This window comes from Alligator sinensis, unplaced genomic scaffold, assembly GCF_000455745.1.
Source record: "Alligator sinensis unplaced genomic scaffold, ASM45574v1 scaffold111_1, whole genome shotgun sequence".
Lineage (NCBI taxonomy): Eukaryota > Metazoa > Chordata > Crocodylia > Alligatoridae > Alligator > Alligator sinensis.
Window position 1 is genome coordinate 3,668,648 of NW_005841875.1, and position 22,283 is coordinate 3,690,930.

General features: G+C 42.6%; 1 protein-coding gene across 1 annotated transcript in view; it reads left to right on the plus strand.

Moving 5' to 3' along the window:
- Positions 1-22,283, plus strand: part of FSTL4 (follistatin like 4) — a 565,752-nt gene that overhangs the window by 218,448 nt on the left and 325,021 nt on the right. Inside the window, exon 6 of the mRNA XM_014527870.1 lies at positions 2,530-2,778. Coding sequence (XP_014383356.1) covers positions 2,530-2,778 — 249 coding nt within the window. The remainder of the gene's footprint in view (positions 1-2,529; positions 2,779-22,283) is intronic.

A 22,283-nucleotide genomic window follows, 5' to 3' on the forward strand; every position in this document is an offset into this window, starting at 1 on the left:
ATGTAGAGTCAGAAACAACACGCAGGTCCTGAGTATATTAGCTATACATTGCAGAATGTCTACCAGAAAGCATGGCGGCTAGTAGGACTCCTGCCTCATTGATGCATTTTTAGTGAGTGATATTTTATTTTAGTGAGTAAGAGAAGGCTTAAATTACCCGGATCATCTCCCACAAAACAATGTGTCCATACAGCTAGGGGAAGTTTATGGCCCTACATTTGCAGCCTACACCAACAATTGTGCTCACCTTCCAAAGGCACATCAATAGAACTCTGCATAGGCATAAGGATGTGTGCGTGGAGGGTTGATGGGTGAGGATCACTGCAGGATCTAGGATCTAAGAAGGAAAACAGCAAAAAATATTTGCTTTGATTATTTTGGTTTGGGGGCACGGGGTGTAAAAGTTTCTTGTGTTCAGTGTTTTATTGAAACCTTTCATTTTAAACAACTACTGTAGCTTAAACTCCAGTAGCAAATTCTTACGTACTTTTCCAGTCAACTTGAGTAAAATAACTAACCAATGAAATGCTCATAACAACGTTGTTCAATAATGTTTCCTCATTCAAACATTGGTATGTTTATCCTGATAAATGTACAGCAGATACCGTAATTATAAATGGCCTTGACAATTAGGTCAAGTAGAGGTTGCATGTAGAGGTTATATTCCCGTGGATATTTTGCCAAAACATGCTGAACAATTAGTAAAGCGAATGAAAGATATTGAGATATGCCTCTTAGGGATGGTACTTTTCACGCAGCTCAGAGACACTTTGACCTTCTAGTTTATTATGATTCAGGAAAAAAAAAATCAATATTTCTCAGCCTGACGGGGTTGGAATTTTAAAGAGCTATTGAGTCAAATAGTTAATCATCCAGTTTTTGCTTTTGAATTTACAGTAATAAAAACAAAGACTTAACTAGGACCTAAAAGATTCCAGTTTGTTACGTATGAAACTTTGTGTTTTATATTCATGTTTTAACCTGAAATGTATTCAGAGGTCCTATATTTGATAGTATTGCATTTTGGGTTAGTATGTAGTAGTGGGATATTAAATCAAGCTTGTGGTAAATTGTTGGTTACTAACTTTCTGTTTTTTAGCAACTTCCTTTTCTAATTTACCATGTTGAGCTTATTATGATTTACACAGCACAGTTTGGGGAAACTCTCATAATTGAGTATAATTCTAGTAATTACTCTTTGTACAGTGGCTTACCTGGAACTTTCCAGTCCCGTATAAATCATAATATTATTAGTTATGTTGTAAGCCTATGAATACAAAATCTTCAAATGCTACAATACTGCAATCTCAGTTAACCTCCCACGCCTTTTAAAAATATCACACAATAGATAAAATAAGTGTTCAGTCCATCATGTTCTATTAATACCTGAAAAGAAAGTTTCTTTTTATTATATTTACCTGAGGCCAAATTCAGATGGCCTTACTTATGCTGGGAAGAACCTTTGTGAATTTTACAGTGTCACCAATGGAGGAAAGTACTAACCCAAATCAGTAAAGTTATTTAAGCATATAGTCCATAGGTTTTGAGGTGCTAAATGAATTGCAGTCAACTTAAAGAGCCCATAATGCAGTGCAATCTAACCACAGTATTTGTCACAAGGACAAATCTGCACTTTGATTGGCTTCATTCACTCAAGAAAAATATTTTCTGTCATAACCTACACAAAAAGAAACTTTGGCCCTTGTGGTACATTGTCCCCTCCCTAGTTTCTATCCTAAACAACTAACTTAGAGTTGAAGCTGTTGGCCACCATGGTTCCTGCAGTTGCCAAAAGGGAATGCCATTCCTTGGCAATTTTCCTGTATTTCAAGGAAAAGCTCTTCCCCTATCTGGGGTGTTATTAATTATACAGGCCACTACACATTTGACCTTTCAATATTTTAAGTGGAAAAGGAAGAAAATAGCCCCAACAAAGTCATGTATCAGAAATGCAAAATATATGTACTGTAGCAACTTAGTCACTGCAGCTGTGGTTCAGTAAATACCTAAAGTATATAGAATCATAGAAAGAAGGACTGGAAGGGATCTGTAAGATCATTGAGTCAGCCCCCTTCCATGGGAGGAGGTAATTGGGATCAAATAAGCTCAATAAGGTATTTGTCCAGCCTCCTTTTAAAGACTGGCAGGGATGGTGATTGCACCACCTCTGCTGGAAGTGTGTTCCAGATTCTAGTTACCCATATGGAAACAAAGTTTTTCCTTATGTCCGGCCAAAACTTTTCCTCAACTAGCTTGCTTTGTCACATGTTTGTCATTAAACGAAATTCCTACATCTACTGCTATCTAAAACACCACAAATTTAAAATCTTTGCCAAATCAGGCCTGGAGAACTGTGCGTATATCTCCTGAAGACAGTCCCCATATCAGAGTACAGTACTGTCCACAAGATGACCATATGTAGTTGGAATCCTCCTATGCTATAAATTCAGAATAGATGTGCTGAAACAAAAGAATAATTAAATCCTGCTCAACAAAATGTAGTTAATATTTATTTTTTTCCTTTTCTAGTGCTCTATGGACAAGATGGCCTACATGCATCATGTGAAAAGAAATTCTGTGGTCGGGGAAGTAAGTGCGTGGTTAACAAGGAGACTGATCAGCCGCAATGTAGATGCTTAGAAGATTGCAAACCTAGTTACATGCCAGTATGTGGATCTGATGGCAAATTTTATGAAAATCACTGTGAAATCCATCGAGCCTCATGCTTGCAAAAAAAGAAAATCTACATTATCCACAGCAAGGACTGTTTCTTCAAAGGTAGGACATAATTTTAAAAATACCTATGTTTTGTCCATTATCCATCTTATCTTAACCTGATAAATAATAGGGCTGTGTGAAACAGCAATATTTCATTTCAACTTCTGTTTCGCCGTTTCAACAGGACAGTGTTTTGTTTCGAGTTCTGTTTTGTTTCATCAAAACTGTTTCATTGTTTCGACATTTTGCCCATAGGCTATAATGGGGAAGCATGAAACTGCCTATAACTTTGTCATTTCTTGCCTGATTCAGTTGAAACTTGAAGGGTGGTAGCCCCTTCTGAGGCCACAAGGCTTGCCAAGTTTTAAGGAGATAGGTGCAGGGGTTTCTGGGAAACTGCACCTCAAGCTGCTGACAAGCAAAACTTGTGATGTATGTGTTAAGGCGCAGCTGTTTTTCCATCCCTCCCCCAGATCACTGGGATTGGAAGGGACCTCAGGGAAGGAGCACACTCACTGGCAGGCCACACAGTCAATATGAGAGCAGTCCTTCCCCCCTCTTCCCTCTCCCTCTCCTTAGTTTCTCTTTAGCTGCAAGCAAGCACAGCTTCGAAACTTTTCAAAACTTTTGAAACATTTCAACTGCCCTCGTTTTGTTTTGAGGCTGTTTTGAACCCTTTCATATCATTTCGATTTCGCTGTTTCAAGCTTGAAATTAGTCAAAACAGTGTCAAAATGAGACACCCGGTGAAATTTCTCACAGCCCTAATAAATAACTCTGCTACATTTTCGACAAGATACATTTTTAAAGGATGATTTATTCCAAAACTCTGGGGACTGTAGCACAGCACTTTATGCAGTGGTTTAACCCATGAATACATACCCAAAATGTAATCAAAGTAGGAAATGGCAAATAACAAGATTACATATAGTGTACCTATTGTAGTAATGTTTTACATACTTTAGTTTCTAGTGCGATAATATTTTACTGTGTAATTTGTTTTGCAAAGCTTTGAACTAGACAAATGCATAAAAATGGAATAGTGTATTATATAAAGTGTGTCATGGAAAAAAACCAGAAAGTAGCCATTTTCTCCTACAAACAAATGGGAAGACTTTATATATTGCTTGCACGTGGCAGGAATATTCTCTTGAGGTTTGACAATGGATTATACTTTGGCTAGGTACAGGCATCCAAAAAGCCCGAGGCAGAATCAATCTAAGTTATGTGGTTTTCTGTAAGCAGTGTAGCTCAGGTAGTGAACAGAACACACATTGACCCTTTATGAGAAATAACATGTTGATATTGATGTGGCAGAGACGTTCATGATGAGAGGAATAATTAGCAGGTCAGTTCAACTCATACATTTTTTACCCAGTAAAAGTAAAACATACCCTAAGAATAAGTCCTCCATGGTGTAAAATGCTCTCTCAGAAAGAGTGGCCCAAAAGTTACAATTCACAAACCAAAATTCCAAAATGCCATCTATTTTGACAATGGCAGGGGTCACCAGACAATATAATATAGCTTTATATTGATCATTTGCATGGCTGAAAAAAATATGTATCTGCTATAGAAAATTATGGCCACAAATTCAGGTCTTGGAGAACAATCTGTTCAAACAATTGAAGTCTGGATTCTATTATCATTGGTGTCAGCAATTGCAGTTAACACAAATGAAGCTCTGCATGGGAGTTTACTCCTACCAGAGACTCCTTTTAAGGTTTTTTATTTTTATTTTTGTTGTTGAGTAACTCATGCATGCAGAAGAGAACTCCTGAAAAATGCTGTTCTTTTCTTTTATATTCAGCCAGATTCATTTGGCTTTCCTTTAGATATCATTGAAATTTTTAGAAACTGCTTCTTATCCTGTTAATTGAGAGAGATCAGCGACCCTACCTCTAGATAATTGCTGTGAAGAAACGGTGTCTGCCGGATTATTATTGTAAATGTCTTTCAAATGGTCTATTATATTAAGGTGTTATAATTGTTACTGAGTTCTATAACAACTTCCAGATTACAATAGAGTTCTAGCACCTGCCAACAAGTTTGCATCACCTATGCACAACTTGTACAGATTCTGTATTAATGTCATTATTAAGACCTGATTGAGGCTGGCGAATGTTTATTCAGACTGATTTCAGTAGGTCTACCACACAAATATGCTGGAGCTGGAGCAGCAGTTCTAGCAGCAGCGGTACCTGTCAGTGTGCCAACCGACTTGGGACTAAGTCAACAGAGGGGCATGAGGCACAAGGGCTTCTGTGACATCACAAGGGAGAGGCCCCCCCCATGACTCTCTGCAGGGGAAAGGGGCAGCACAACATGGGTAGGCCCTTTGCTAGTGGCTACCCTGTGCTCTTCCCCTGGGGCAGGTTTGCTGGTTGGGCAATGCAGCCCTGCAAGGGTGGGACATCTTGCTGCCTGCCCAGGATTCAGGTGGCCTTAGAAGCCCACACTGGGGCTCCTGCTCAGGACAGCTGGTGGGCTGGGACTACGTCTGTTCCCAGTGCCTGGAACAGCTTTCTCTCCTCCACCCATCTCCATCCCAGGCAAGTGCCCAGCCTCCTTGCCAGACACTGCCTGTGGGAGAGGTGGCATGAACTCCTGGGGGCTCTGCACAGTTCATCCAGGGCAGGTGGCACAATGCAGGTGGGGGCTTGGCTGTAGATCAGGCAGGCCAAGGAGAGAGCCTGTATGCTTCCAACATTGTGTCCAACTCCCTCAGGAGCTCACGCAGCCTCTCCCATGAGCAGTTCTTGGCAGGGAGGCTAGGTGCTTGCCCAGGACATAGATGGATGGAGCAAGGAAAGCCATGCCAGGAGGTGGGGGAAGATGCAGTGCCAGCATGCCTGTTGTCCCGGGTTGGAGTCCCAGTGTTGGCTTTTAAGGGTGCCTGAATCCCGGGTAGGCAGCAAGGCATCCTGCCCCTGCTGGGCTGCATTGCCAGGCCAGCAAACCTGACTCAAGGGAGAGGCATGGGGGAGCCAGTAGCAAAAGCAGAGCGTCACAGGGAGGGTCTTCCCTTGTGCTCTGACAGGAGCCCTCGTGCCTCCTGCCCCTCTGCTGACTGAGTCCCAAGTCAGTCAGCGCACCAACAGGTAGTGCTGCTGCTGGAACCACTGCTCCAGCTCCACTGTCTGCACCTTGGAGAACAGCACTTGCTGCTTCTTGATCTTAGTGGTGCCTGACAGCCATGGGCAACTGGTGCCTCCTGAGCCGGGGGGCGGGGAGGGGGGCACCCACAGAAGCTGGCATCAGCATCGGCATCAGCAGTGGGGATGGAGCTGGAGAGCACCTGCAGATCCACCAGTGACATCAGAAGCAAGGATGGGCCTGTCAGGTGGGGCATGTGCCGCCCCCACCATGGTCCCCCTACCAGTCGCCTATGCGAGCAGCAGTACAGGGCCCTGCAGGCTTGACTCCAGCCGGCTCTCATGCTGGGAAGACAGAGTGGGGTTAGACCTGGGTCCAGGCCAATTGCATCTGGGGGGACTGAAGACTCCCATCCCCTCTGCTGGTGCTGGGCTGCACCACCCAACTAGGCTGCCGAGGACTTCAGGTGGCTGTCCAGGGCGCTGACCAGGGCAGGCTACAAAGGTGTTCACCCAGTGAGCTGCATTAAGATGCCTTAAGGCATGCACATGTAGACACACCCCTAAATTGGCTTAATGCACCTTAGGCTAAGGCACATTAATTTTAGGCATGCGTAAATTCCGGTGGGGTCATTTGCTGCACTGCAATGCACATGCAGATGGTGACCAGGTGAGGGTTAGACTCCTGTCTACCACTGAGCAACATAGCTCAGCACCCTCATGCCCCAGCCAGCCCCTCCATTGCCTGCTGCTGCCATCTGGAGCCCAAGGCTGACACTCTATGCCACATGCCAGCCTGGCTGTGCTCTGTCCCAGCTCAAATTGTTGCTGTTCTGGGAGCACGTGTAGATACTGCACCCAAGAGCAGTTTACTTTAGCTCAAAGAGATCTGGAATGTATTGCTTCACCTTAATTTCACATGTTGTTGCACCCACTGAAGATTTAGCTGCTCCATAATAACTCATAACTTGTATAAGCATAGCTGACCACTGTGGGCATTTCTATTTAATACATTAGGTTCCAATCCTTTAATTATATCTACATTGCTGAACAGGCTCCAAATAAAGCCCCACTGAAGTAAATGAGACTTTGCGCTGGGAATTCTCTGTGCAGATTCAATTGCAGAATCAAAGCTTTAGATTTAAAATCTCTGAGACAGGGACCTTCTTTTACTCTATATTTGTGTACCACTTCACATAGTGAGGCATGAAGCCTTGATAAGTCTTTAAGTACCACCACATTTAAGATATAATAATGGCTATTAAGGCAGATTTTAAGGATTAAAGAATTATTTTATTGTTATCTGCGGACAGTTCTTTCTGAATCCCTTTCCATTTTTATCAAGGGGCCATGGAGGGAAGAGAGCTGAGTCTATGACTTTTATAACATTTTTTTTCCAGTTAATGTTACTTGGCAAGTTAGGTTGCACTAGCAGAATCTATGTGATACAATGCAGCATACAGGAATGATCACAATTTCCCCATGTACTTTGACATGTTGTAAGGGCATGCAGTGCTGAGTAGAAAGGAAAGCTGAAAATGAGTTATCAAAGGTAGATCCATGGACCTGAAGAAAGCAGAATGTTCCATATGTTTCCAATGATAGTTATGTGACCAAATGGAGGAATGCAGAGCTCTTTGAATGTGTGCAGAACCATACTTCACAATCTCATACCTGTTATTAATAGTATTGTAATAAATCCCACAACCCTAGAAATTAGCATGGGAAGCCAAAAGGAAGGTTCCAGATTTTGTACTAAAATGCTGAGGATTAGGGCCACAAGCCAACAGAAATAAACAAATACAAATAGATAAATATTAACATTTAAGTACAGGAACCCCTCATTATTCGTGGGCTTGGCGTTCGTGGTTTCAAATATTCGCGAATGCTGAACCCATTTCTTAAATACGTGCTTGCCATCACCAGGCTCCCACTGCTGCTGCCGGGCTTCCGCCACTGCCAGAGCAGCCGTGCCCACCCCCACTAGCCGTCGGGGGCACTGAGTTCATGAATGCAAACTGCGTTCATGAACGCCGTGCCTTATTCATGGATCTCACTATTCACGGGGGATATGAGAATGTATCCCCCATGAATGGCAAGGGTTACCCATACATACACTTAGAAGCTGAACAACAGATAACAACCAGTAACACTGGTATATTAATTGAACAACAGGTAACTAATAATGCACACTAGTAACAAGGTGCAGAGACTCAAAGACCCTTATACCCTCCCACACCTCCAGAGGTGTCCCAAACCAGCCTCTACTCCTCCAAGCGCTCAACTGCTATCCACGTGTCTGTGTCCTGCCACTACAGTTCGACAGTCCTGGCTCTCTCACTCCCAAGTCTTCAGCCATGTATTTTCCCTCTGCCACTGCATCTGTGCTGTGCTGCTGCTTCTCACATTCTGCTCCTGCTTCCCCTGGGAATGTCCCAGGAGGGTCTCTGGGAGTTGTAGAGACATGCAGTTAGCACAGTTTGGAAATTCACATTCAGTTAGCAGGGCTGCTCTTCTGCTGTCGCACATCTACAGCACAGTGCATTACACAATCCATTACAATACATGTGTGTGTAAACGGATGTAATCATTGGAACAGGCTATCTAAACAATATTGAATCTAATAACAGAAATCTGTCTTCCCCCGGTATATAAATACTATCCAGTACCATATATCTGAGTACTACACAGAATTTAATGTGCATCTTCTTCAACTATATGTCTGTGAAGTGTTGTTTAATACAATTTTATGGAAGAACAAAGACATGGAGACACTGAGGCCCAGGTTTGTAAAGATTTGCTTAGCTCAGCAATGCTTAAGAAACTTTGGTAGCCTAAATCCCACTTTCAGACATGACTTAGGTAACTGGCTTTAGATGCAACTTAATGTCCCATCACAATACTGAGCAGAGTGACACCTCAGTACCTTTACAATCATGGGCCTCTGATTTTCAGTGTCTCATGGGAAGTCTGTGGCTGATCCAGGGATATAAGTGAGGTGTCAGGAGTCCCAGACTAGTGGCCTAATCATTGGACCATCCTTCCTCATTTTAATGAAGGAGAAATGACTGCCATTCAGATTTTTCAAGTGATCTATAGTAATTACATTAGACCCAGAATCAATACAGCTTGTCTTAAAAAGCATTGGAAGTCAGAAAAAGAATGCTGAGCATCAAACGGGACCAAAGGGCACTTTAGAGGATATGCATCACTGGAATTTATGCAAATCTTTATTCTTTTAAATATACTTCTAGAACACCTTGATCTCTGGCTTTTTTTCCCCTTCAATAATATCTTTGGTGGGTCTCCAAATAATTAACAAGTGACATACCCAATCCTTGAATTGAATATTTGTGCCCCAAGCACTACTTGCCACATAACGAGTCATTGTTATAGGATGAAAGATGCTTGGACATCCAAAGTGAGTATCAAAGCACCTCTTCACTTTTTCCTAAAAAGAGCTAGTGAAAGAAAAGGCCCAATAAGTGAGTTAATAACTATTTTTTTTAAAGAAATGCTACAAACCCACAAATCCCATTGAAATCAATGGTGCTACAGGTTCTCAGCACCTCTGAAGATTAATTTTATATTTCTCCCCCTTCCCTGGAAGCTGGTCAGAATTATTTTCTTTCCATTTTTGCGTATGGAGTTTCCTCTTCAAAATTATATCTGAGGACCAATATTTTATTCATTCTTTAGCTCATATACTGTAAAAGAAAATGAGTTCTCATTTCAGCAATCAGGGCCCTTGCAATGCCTATATTATACCTAATGATACAATGTCATGCTTGGATAATTTTCTGAACAAACCATGAAAGTATGTAAGAAAGGAGTAGTTTAACATTCCAGTTTAAGGAAGCCCTTAAACTTTTGGCAATGGGGCTATGTTTATAGTTGCCGTTTGATATTTTATTTGGGGTATGTGGTTTCGGCATATTGTTTCAGCCATTTTAAGACATTTCAGACATGTCATCACCAGTGTCAAGAGCTTGAAGGCCACCAGGTAGCGTAGTAGATAGACATGAGTCAACAGTATGGGACACAGTTTGAACATGTCCACAACGGCATTTGTTGTCATTGCAGAGGCCCCATTGGTATAGGCTGAAGGCACAGTGACCATGTCCAGTTCAAAAATGGTTGAGAAGTGCCCAATAATGGCGTGGCCAATTAAATCTTGGTTGACTTACTGTAGGGTCAGAGATGATGGGGTGATTGATTGGTGCTTGTGCTGACCTTTTTTCATGCCATTGAGTAAATAAGGAAAGTCGAAAGGATGGACTGTACTGGATGTCTTGAGGGGAGCTGAGCTTGTGGTGGGTGGAGTAAGTCCCAGTTAACTGGCAGCATAGGATTGTCATGGAGTCTGACTAGTAAGTTTACTCTAGCATTCATCTGGTGGAGATGAGGTTTCAGTTGCTGCCTCAAGATACTATTAACAATAAGTTATTATGCTGATAAACTTATATACTGACATAAACCCCAGCAATTTGCATGTTTGTGTCTCAGGGATTGAAGAAGAAAGCCTGACAGTACAAAATGTTGTGTGTGAGAACCGAGCGCCGTGTTTATCTCAGTCAGTAGGCATGTGCTCTCTATTTGTTTTCTATAATCAGCATAAGTAGATAGTTTAATTATTTGAGCAAGATTAAGTTGATGAGAAGGGTTCTTCAAGGTGGTTTTTCCCTGTTGGTGTCTTCAATTAAGATTAAAGTGCCCAGGTAGCTGCATCTGACTAACACTACAGATTGAATCCTTATGTTCTGCCAATTTATCCAATTATCTGAGTGACAAACTTGATACCCTTTACACGCAACTACAGATAAAATATTTTGATTCCATTTCAGCGTCTGAGCAAGGTCTATACTTAATAAGTAATAGCAAATCTAGCTAGTCTGTTTGCTTGGTTTTAATTTGTTTTAGTTCTTCACCTGTAAAGTGCTCTAAAATGCTTCTCTACTAGACAGTGCTATATTGAGGATGCTGAGCGAGGCATAGGAAAGAATCTGGACAATAGATTTTTAAAGTCCTAAGCTAACTCCTCCATCCAAGTTGTGGGATGTAACAACCTATGCAGCCCTCACTTGGTTTGTGTTATTCACTGGCTGAAGTCTGACCTGTTTCAAATTTTCAGAATGGTTGGATTTTGACTCTGAGGGTAGTAATAAGTAAATCATAAAAACATTTTGTAGTAGAGCATTCTCATTTTTTTGGAGGAGGGGCACAAAGTCGGAAGCTCTTCATATCAAAAGAATGGCACTCTTCTTTGCAGGGAATAGATGGTGGCAGGGTCAGTGTAAGGCTGTTTTTGGAGGTTAGGCATTCGGGGATTAGGCAGGAAATCCTTTGAATATAGGTTAATATCCATAATGGTATCTCTCATTTTCTTCGTTGTCTCTTGCTACACTTCTACCCTATCTCTTCAGTCCCATTTTTTTTGTTTTTTACATTTACTGATAATTAGTCAGCAGCATTATTCAAATTATGTAAATGAGATCTCACTAGATGGCAGCTCACTATTCAAGAAGTGAAAAGTATGAACAGTTGCTAATTTGTATTAGTAAAAATGTTCAGAATACATTACATTTCCAAGCTGGACAGACAAGTACACGAGATCCTACAATGCTTTAAGGTCTGAGAATCAGGGAGCTACTGACAGAATAAAGTGGAAGCTAAATACAGGCTGTTGGGGAGAACTGGACATAGAGGTGATACCGCTCATCAATAGGAAGTTGACTCCTCACAAGCCCTCTCCTGAAACTAAAACATGGTTGACCATTTACTTTTCTGATCTCCAGAAGGGCAGTGTGACTACGTCATGCTGTTTCAGTAATGGGAGGAGACTGCAGTAGCTGCACAAACATAATTCCCCCTCCCAATTTTCAGAACAAGCAATGAGTGAATTGCAAACATTCCTCAAGACTTTAGAGACAGAGGGAAGTCAGAATTTATCAACGGAAGTCTCTTATCTTCGGGTATCAGCAGAAGTGTTACCACTTCTAATTGATACACATGCAATTGTTGCAGCTGAAAAAGCCCGATCTATAAATGAACTGCCTCCATGTATCTTCATTCTGTATGATGCTGGAGTTTGTAGTTTTTAGGCTATCAGGGGAAAATATCTTAGTCAAGACTTCTCTACAATGTGACCGTCCTTTTCACATAATGTGCTATGAGATTTTCGGTAACTTTAGTGTTTAGTGACTGTAGCGGGGCAACAGAATGTATAAAAATGAAATGAATTTGTTTTCTAAGAAAAATAAAGACCCCCCTCCCCCCCAGTATTTGACAGCCATCCCCTTATTTCAAGTTCACATCTGCTCTGTACATATTTCTATTTGGTGTCCCAGCACGATGATTTGCTGTCCTAACTGTGTTTTCCCTTAGTAACAGTTCCTTTATTTCCGCTTCCATTCACTTTTCTTTCCTTCCTTCTTTTTATTGCCAACTAGTCTCTTCATTCATTTTTCTCTCACCATTTTAGCTACTAAAAGCAGTGCATACACTACACATTGTTCACTCCAATTTTCCTCTCCCATCTCATGCCTTTCTCGGAAATTTAGGAATAATTTACTTTCCTGTCAATGTACATACATTAGAAGATTTCTTTTCCATTTAGAGCTATCCTATTGCTCTTTCAGGTTTGGGGGCTATGTTTCTTTCTACCTTTCTGCTGGGTCAGCACTCTTAAAATGTTCTCCTGTCCATCAAACTTGCATTACAGAATGAGTAGCTGCATTGACTTCCTCTGCTTCATTCTTTGCTTTCACTTTTGTCAGATTATGACATACCTCCTTTCTCATGGTGTATTATGTTTTATAAAAAAAAGTTCTGTTTTTCTTGCTGGGATTTACAGTCAGCTTTCATTTGTACTGCTGCATAGATTCAGTGCAAGGAACTGACCACAATCTTGAACTTTCCATCATAAAAGCACTGTTCCTTTGATAATTTCCTTATTCCTATTTTGATTAAGTCCAGTCTAAGCAGAACTCTAATTGTACTTGCCCTGGCAATGTGTAACTAGAAAATTGGAACCTCACAGGAACGTGAGGAAACTCTAATATTCATATTCCAATCTTGCTCCCGCCCACCCACCCACCCACAAAAGTGAAATGCCCTATTTACCCAAATCCAAGATGACTTTGAATTAAGGATGCCCCCTCCCCAGTAAGTTGATCCCATACATGGAAAATTATAAAAGTGTCATGCAGGAAGATGCATTTATTTTGAGGCAAAGACCTGGCAGTTATTTCCATTTTCATATGAGACCATTTTGTGCCTTTGGATACTTTTTTTCCCGTTTGTGAATCTAGTATCAAAGTTTTGTGCAAAATAGGAATGGAAATCTGTCTAGTCACCTTTAGAAGTGTATAAGCATAGGCTAACCAAACAGGTGTCTGGAGTGGCATGGCCATGGATGATTCTGCCTTGAACAAAGGGCTGGACTAGATATTGCCTTTTGAGATCCCTTCCAGCCTTACTTTGCTATGATTCTTCATTATACCATAGACACGGCTGTTTTTTCACTGCTGTTCAAAAGGGTGATAATACTTTCTCTGCGTATCATTATTTTCATTATTGTTCCCCTTACCCTGAGACGCTTGAAGAGTGAAAAGGAAATGTCTTTGTCATTGTCAAGGAAATGTCGTTGTCCTTACATAAATATTCATCTGTGCTTTGGAAAAATATATTTAATCAATCGTACAACATACAGCAGTTTCACGGTTAAAATATGACAGGACTAAAAAAGAAAAAGAAATATTCTTTTTTACCACAAATTCTTTTATTGATAAGGTTATAGAATGCCTGGGCTAATAGGTTTATTTTCCATCTGCAACTTCAGGTATCGCTCTCTTCTCCATCTCCATTAAGATTTTGCTTTAATTTTGGAAAGCCCCAGATTATCTCTGTCTGTTGACAGAAATTTTACAGTGCTTGAATACAAATGAATTACAAAACATATTTAAAAGTACATGCAGGCAACTAACAAAGCACACACATTTCATTGACCTTGTATAAAATACATATTCAGCCTCCAGTGTTGTTTTTTACAACTGTATTTTGTCACCTTCTATGCTTTGTGCTCTGAGCAGTAGTTTGTTCTGAAAAAGCTATTTTAGGACATATTCCTAAAAGGTTTATTTGATTAACTTAGTGACTGCTCCCCTCACCCATTACCTTCAATTAGTGATTTCAGTACTGATGTACTATGTCTGTCTCTCTGGTTGCAAACATCAAGGAAATCTATTCTTTGTAATACTGTTTATCTTTGAAGCTGGAAAATGCATTGACTGTGAATCAATGGTAAATTTTCCAGTTGAAAATTAGTATTTGCCATTTTAAATTTGCTGTATTATTAGTCCAAATGCCTCCATGGTGCTATAAAGGATTTAGAACTGGTGGCATGTATATAGTTAATCCCATTTGAAAAGAGGCTGAGGTCTCCAAAGTACAGGACTGATTTCTTAATAATGATCTTTTCAACCTCAGTATGTCTGAATAAGGGATTTCTAGGCTTGCAAAACTACATAACTTCTATAAATAATAGTCACTTTACATTTTTAGGATAGTAAAACTGGTTTAACATATTTGCTTTCAATAGAGCGGGTAAAGTTCTTAATATGCTGAATGCATCCTCTGTTGTACAGCGTATTACCGATTCCCTCTTTTCTCTTCCCTCGTAATATCAACAAGGCCAAATCACTACTACTCTACTGCCCTTCCCATGTGGTACTTCAGACAGAGACCTTTATTCACCGGTCTTTTCGAGACTGATCAATTTTCTCTAGCTTTTCAGGGCACATGCTTGAAGCTACCTGTAACAAGAAACCAAAGTTTTCTGTTAGTAGATATGGGAAGACGGGAGACTAGCCTGGCAATGGAGGTGAGCAGACCTCAGGAAAGAGGTGATCTGTACACCAGTGGATGAGAGCAATAGGGCAGACACACCGGCAGGCGTAAGCTGGGGGCTGTGGACAGCAAAACCATGCTGCAGCTGGGAAGCAGGGCAAATTGCTCAGTAGGACTAAAGACACACAGTTGTTCTGGAGCTAAAGTCTCACCTGATTAGAAGGAACTATGCTCCCAGGCACGTAAAAACCCTACACTGTGAGCAAGAGAGGGAGAGTGGATGGGCTGGTGCACCACGGGGAACAGAGCTCCCAGGAGGGGACGAGCTGCCTGAGGGACCCTGACTGGCATGGATTGCCTTGAGACAGAGAGGTGAGGGCCTGGCGGTAAGAGGACTGGCCAAGTGTTGCTTTACCCCAAGAAAGGGAAGGAACGTTTTGTTTTAAGCAGATACTTGTCTTTTGGTTTGGTTTGGTTTTGTTCTAGTTAAACCGGCAGACCAGGTATGGCTATAAGGGGTGAAGCGGAGACAACCGGGGTGCCTGAGAGGCAAGCTAATGAGCCCTTCCAGGGGTAGGAGCACAAGCCACAGGGTTGGCCAAGGGGCACATGGGTGTTTTGAGCCCTGCCAAGGCTGGGTGCAAGATACAGCAAAGGTGATAGAGGTGACTTGAGGCCAGAAAAGCTAAGGTCAAAACCCAAGAAGGACACAACAGGACCTGGCACCCAAGACCCAGAACAGTGGACTAAGGCTAAAGGGAAGCCCATCCAGAGAAAAGGGAGCCAAAGCCAGTAAGGTCAAAGCCTCCAACAAAGGATTGGAGGCCTGAGTGGGGCAAATATTGCATTGAGGGCAAGCTGTCCCATTGAAGTGTTCACTGATATCATCTGCAAAGTATGGGCATGACTGTAGGGGCAGAAGTAGGTCACACATTTAGTCCTTGAGAATGACAGGGCCCAAGAAAATGGGCACTAAGCAGAAAAGGGAGGAAGAAAAGCCCCATAGACTCACCAGCTCTGTGGGGCAGCCTCCCTTCTTTACTCTTCTTTAACAGCAAGGCTTGGCAAGTGAGTGAGCAGTTGAGTAGACTCGAGTAGGGACTGACTTCTTAGACCAGATTTTTATTCCTTAGTTGGTGCTACTCCACTGATTTCCTCGGAGGGCGCAGCTCTTTGGTTGCAGGTGCATTGCCACCACTTTGGTTGTATGCTTCTAGGGTTTACTAGACCTTTTGGAGGAGTTGTTAGCTGGCTTTTTCTCTTCTCTAAGAAAAGAACTTACCTTGAATGCTGTGAATGAAATCTCATATTGACTTTGGACTCAGGATTTCACCACACGTGAGAAGAAATGTTTCTTTCCTCAGTACAGAAAGCAAAGAAGCACTTTCTCCCTCTTCTTCCCATGGGTTCAGATTATATCTCCTTTCTCTTACCATGTAACACCACCATTAGGAGGAAGGATATATTGGTATGCTAAGCTTGTTATTACAAATAAATGTTAACTTTCTTTCTTCTCTCTATTTACTTGTAATTGTTTTCATGTAATTTGTGGCTTTGTATCCTTTTTTAATTAACTATGGAAAAACGAGAGAGGGAACAGAATAGATAATGTTTTTCTAAGGGTTTGCACACTTTGTAAATTAACTTTCTTATTTAACACAAATTCAAACACATTCCTTGGTTTTTGAAACACTTTGACTAAAACAAAAGTGCACATCATCTTATCAGTTCAAAAAAGCAGTAACTTGTCTCCATTGCAGCAAAAAGTGCAGACTCAAATACTTTTCTTCACTAGCACTCTTTCTTTTTCCTTCTAAACAAAACAGCATCTTGGCTTCTAGTATGTACTCAGGTCCCTATTCTGCCACTCCTAGTCATGTCAAGCAGTATCTTACTACATAATTAGTTTCCCCTGAAATCAATGAGCCAGGTTGCGTAGCACGATACTACTTAACTGGAGTAGGAATGAAGCCTCTTATAACGAAACTTAAAAGCAGTTAACAAAGCAAAACAGAATAGAAAATATGAACCTTAAGAAGAAAATCAAAAGAAACAACACAGATGAAGTTCCCACAGAGAACAACAGGATATGCAAATTGGAATAACAAAGATGATTCATAAAAGCCTCTGATTAGAGTCTAATGCACATTACCGCCACTGAAACCTTTGTCTGGGAACATTATAGCCCATAATGGCAACCATAGAGGTACAAAGGAGAGTGGAATCAAAGGACTTCATCAGATACTGTATAGGCTGCCTCCTGTCTCAGTGGATATGAGAGCGATTGCATGAAATTGCAGTGGAAAACCAGCTAATGAAGGCTCCAAGTAAAACACCCCACATCTAACAGAACAACAACTGTTAATGAAGCAAATATTTGATATACTTTACAGACTGATAGTCCTTTCTCTCTCTCTTTCCCACCCCCACCCACAGAAAGTTATGTACATAGACAACTGCACAAGTTAAACTATTCAAGTTAACAGTAAAATCCTCTTTTCAGTAAAGCCAGATAGTGATGTGGTGCTGTACTATTCATCAATAAGAAATCCGAAAGTGCCCTGCTGTGTAGTGGCATTTAACAAAAGGTAGAGTAATCTTGTATACAGTGCCAGATTTCAGATATGATAAGTGAAACAGTGATGAGAAAACTGTGCTATTGATTAAATAAGTGAGAAAAGGTGGTTTGAGATGCAACCACCTTTTATTTGTTGTGCTTTTACAACCTCAATGCAAGGGAATAGCCACTTTGGCAATATAGGAGTAGGTGAATTATGCAACTTTATGGAATTACATAAAGCTTGCTTTTACGTAGGGCGTAAATCACTTCTGAGTGGGATCCTTATCTATCTTGATGTATCTGATTTATCTTATTTTATTTAAGAGCCTGTCTAATAATCTTTGCAAATCACTCCCAAGAGCCACTCAAATTTAAATGTCCACCCTCCCACCTCAGAGCACATGTTTAGGTGACCCAGCCAGACTAACTCATTCAGAAAGGCATAAGCTTTTGTAGACAACAGCCTACTTGGTCAGATGCCAAGCAGATAGCATCTGACCAAGTAGGCTACAGAAGCTTATTCCTTTCTGAACCAGTTATTTATACACATACTCTGGAAGTGGGGGTTGGGGAGGGAGCGCTTTAATCAGAGCAGCTCCAACAGCCTCACTAATTAAAGCACCCAGAGCATCATATGTATCAGCATCCCCAAGTTGAAAAATGGTGGCAGAGGGGCTTTAAAGTACCCCTGCCACCATTTTTCAGCTCAAGGACACTGATACACGTGACACTGGACTCTGCTGAAGCACAGTAATTACTAGGGCTGTGCAAAGCTTCAGTCCCTGATTCAATTTGGCAGAGATTTGGCCCAATTCAGCGGCTGAATCTCTGAATCTGAATCAAACCAGAGGACCCTTTAAACTCTGAATCAATTTGGAAAGATTCGGAGATTCAGACATAGACACAGCTTTAAGACATAGACAGGCACATCCTATCATGCGTGAATGACCTTTACCTGACTCAAGAAGTCTACGGGCCAACGAGAGGTAAAGCGCTGCTTGACTTGGTACTGGCTACTGGGGAAGACCTAATCAGTGACCTAGTGATCGATGGGAAGCTGGGTGACAGCAACCATGAGCTGATCACCTTCACCATCTGCCATAAAGCTGACAAGTCAGTCAGCAACACTGAAGTCCTTGACTTCAGGAAAGCCGACTTTGACAAGCTCAGGAGGCTTGTCAGTGAGTCCCTAAGGGACCATGACCCCAGGGGGAGGGGAGTTCAGGAAGAGCTCAAGGGAGCGATCCTCAATGCACAAGCTAATTGTATTCCATCTTGGAGGAAAGGCAGCAAGAGGGCACAGCAGCCCCCTGGCTCTCTGGGCAATCTAGCAGACCTCCTGAGGCTAAAAAGAAAGGCCTACAAAGGATGGAGGATGGGATTCACTCCCAAGGGGGAATATTGTGCACTGGTCCAGTCCTGCAGGGAGCAAACCAGGAAATGATGACTTGGGGGTCATCATTGACCACAAGATGAACATGAGCCTGCAATGCGATGCTGCAGCTAGTAAAGTGACCAAAATGCTGGCATGCATCCACAGATACTTCTCAAGCAAATCCCAGGATGTCATTCTCCCCTTGTACTCGGCCTTGGTGAGGCCGCAGCTGGAGTACTGCGTCCAGTTTTGGGCCTCACAATTCAAAAAGGATGTGGAGAAGCTTGAGAGGGTGCAGAGGAGAGCCACGCGCATGATCAGAGGTCAGGAAAACAAACCTTACGACAACAGGCTGAGAGCCATGGGGCTCTTTAGCCTGGAAAAGCGCAGGCTCAGGGGTGATCTGATGGACACCTATAAGTTTATCAGGGGTGAACACCAGTATCTGGGGGAACATTTGTTCACCAGGGCGCCCCAAGGGATGATGAGATTGAAAGATTACAAACTACTACTGCAAAACCGATTCAGGCTGGACATAAGGAAGAATTTCTTTACTGTCCGCACCCCCAAGGTCTGGAACAGCCTGCCATCTACACTGAACACCTTCAAGAGTAAATTGGATGACTATCTTGCTGGGATCCTATGACCCCAGCTGACTTCCTCTCCCTGGGGCAGGGGGCTGGACTCAATGATCTTCCGAGGTCCCTTCCAGCCTTAATGTCTATGAAATTTTTTAAATGTTATTTTCTACATACCTCTAGGTGGTGGGCAGCTCATGAATGCTGTGATAATGGGGTGCATGGAGCGTCCCACAGGAGTGTGGGGAGGGTCCTCAGTGCGCTTGGCAACAGACCCGGAAGTGGACCAGAAGCACTTCCAGTCCACTTCTGGGTCCACTGGGGAGCGTGCAGGGGGGGAGGGCTCCCCCTGCACCCCTCTGGCTTGGCAACTGGTGTATCCTAGGTCTGGAGTGGGCACCTGGAGTCCCCCCATGGCTGATTGCTGAGCTGGGGTGCATGGGGGGCGGCCCTGTGTGCTCCCCGGCAGACCTGGAAGTGAACCGGAAGTACTTTCAGTCCACTTCTTGGTGCGCCGCCAAGTATGTGGAGGGCCCCTCCATCAGCATGTACGTGGAGAGCTCCCCCCCTCCCCCCCCAACTTGCAGTAGCACTTAGAAACCCCCTACATTCCTGTGGGATGCTCCATCCACCCCAGCATCACAGCATTCACAAGCCACGCTGATACCTTGAGGTATATAGAAAAAACTTTTAAAGCTGCATCTGTGTCTGAATTGCTAATGCTCCAAATCAGCATCGAATCTTCAAATTCGGATCCGGCCGAATCCAAATCAAATACAGCCCACTTTGCATACCCCTAGTAATTACTACACTTGAATAAATCAAGCTTGTTCTGATGCACTGTAATTACAGCGCATTGGAGTAGCCTCCCGGCATGTGTATAGGCACCCTAAGCTGCCACCCTGTCCTGACTTCTGCCAGAAAGACAATGGGAGTGGAAATCTACTGCTGCTTGTAATAGATGTTTAGCACCTGGCAACACTGACTCCTACATTATTACTTTGTTTATCAGACAGTGAACAAAATAATTAAGGATGTCTCTGCATCAATCACATCATTTTAAAGAAGAAAATTTCTGGATTTTCATTCTGAGCATTTTTACTCCTATAATTTAGAGCATATTGGTTGAACTGGGGTCACCTAAGCCCACAATTTATGAAATATGCAACCTGTCAGCTTTGCTTCTGGGCAAACCAGACATTATACTCTGTTTGGCAGTTTACTGTTATGCATGAACACACGGGAAGGGTGTCATAGCTGTGTATATATTTATTGAAACATGGAACAGGTTTTAAAGAGCCATTAAAACATGAAAGGAAAAGTTCACCCTACATTTTTATGACACAGTAGGAGGCTGTAGAAAGCATGAGCTGGTCTTAGCTTTTACGATCTGGAGCTGCAGCTCATTTATTGTTTAGAGTAAAGAAATGGAATGCAGCTAATTATTCTTTAGGGTAACATAAACCCATCCCACTCAAAGACCAGCACTGGAAAAATCTAAGCTGCATTTATTTCACTAAAGCTGAGAGGTGATAATGAAACTTCTTCTGATGCATAACATTAGCACTTGAGATGAGAAATGAAATGAAAGCAGAGAAGGTGGCAGAATAAAAGCGGGAAAGAATAAAATGTGGGAAAGGGAACCAGGATGTGGCTCACACTTACTAACTGGTGTTCTTATTAAAACTTTTTTGCTGCTGTCTAGTGCACCTGCTGTCTCATATCAGGATATGTTAGCCTTTCTGTCCCCCCCCCCCCTTTTTTTTCCATGGGTAAAACATTACCTACACTGCCTGATATACAATGGTAAGTGAAATGACAGCTTTTCCATTAATTAAATAACAAATGCTTAGAGCAGTGCATCAAAAATGTGATCCTGGGCAGGGTTTAAATTACAGGGGAGCTGAGCCCCCCCACTATAAGAGATGAGACCCCTCCCCCTGGGGCCGGTCCATCTTGCATCTTTCTAAGCAGGGTGAAAGTGGCAGCGGGTCCTTCTGGCTGCCACCACTGGTGGCCCCAGCCCTGTGATAATGGCAGGGACCCATGTGTGCAGTCCCAAACCCAGCCAATTTTTTTTGCAGACTCCCCTAAGAGTCAAAGTGTAATTCAATCCCTGATCCTGGGAGATGCAGAGCATTTATTGGAAAATGTAGAGTACCTTCCACACCACTGTCATAAGCACTTGGCATTTTTTTTAGGCCCATATGTTTAGGACTTGGCACTTCTTGGCCTGTATCATATACCTGAAAAAGGACGTAATCAGCTGTTCTCCATCCAGTGTTGTTTGCTGAATGGAATAGTGGGTAGTCACAGCAATCTAGTTGACTGTTGTAATGCTCCCTTGCTCACTCACCCACTCATCATTATTGCTGAAATGCCCTGTATACCAGGAATGCCTATGCTCAGTTTGCCTAACTCTAGTCCTACTTGAAAGGATGGCTCAGCACAATGTTAGGTTTATATATGTTCTTCTTATGAGGACCTGTATTAAAAAAGAAGCTGCGAGTGATATAGTCATAAGCATGCCAAGGCAATTCCATGCACAGGGCAGCGCCAGCTGTTGCTGTGCTGATTGCAGCAGTGACTACTTTTGTACCTCCTAACATAAGTGGTGCCTGAGACTGCTGCCCCAGTTGTCCTCCTTCCCACCTTACACTGCTGTATATAGTTCTCTTCATGGAGTAGTAGGACTTGGGGTCAGGCCCCACATTTTTCCATCATGTGACCCTGTTACATGAAGTTAGGGACTCCCTGTTATTAGGGAGAAGAGTTCAGGTGACCTAGGCTGCTCACTAAAACATAGCAGGACAGGCTGCCTGAGTATACTAGGCTGGAGAGCTGGTTATTGCTGAGGTAGTAGCACTGCAATAGTCCAATAGGGCAGAAAAGAGTGAGGACAGCAGTCTGCTGGCTGCAAAGCTAGCTGCACCACAGTAGTACTGAGAAGCAGGGCATTTGGCTTCTATCACCCACAGTTGGGAGTGGCTCAGAAAGCCAGCTATTTTAGCCTGGGAGATCCCAAGACCTGGAGGTGTGAGGGGACCATGGCCCTATATAAGCCCAGGTCTTGAGCCCTGGAGGGAGTCTGTTTCTGCAGGCTGCCAGGG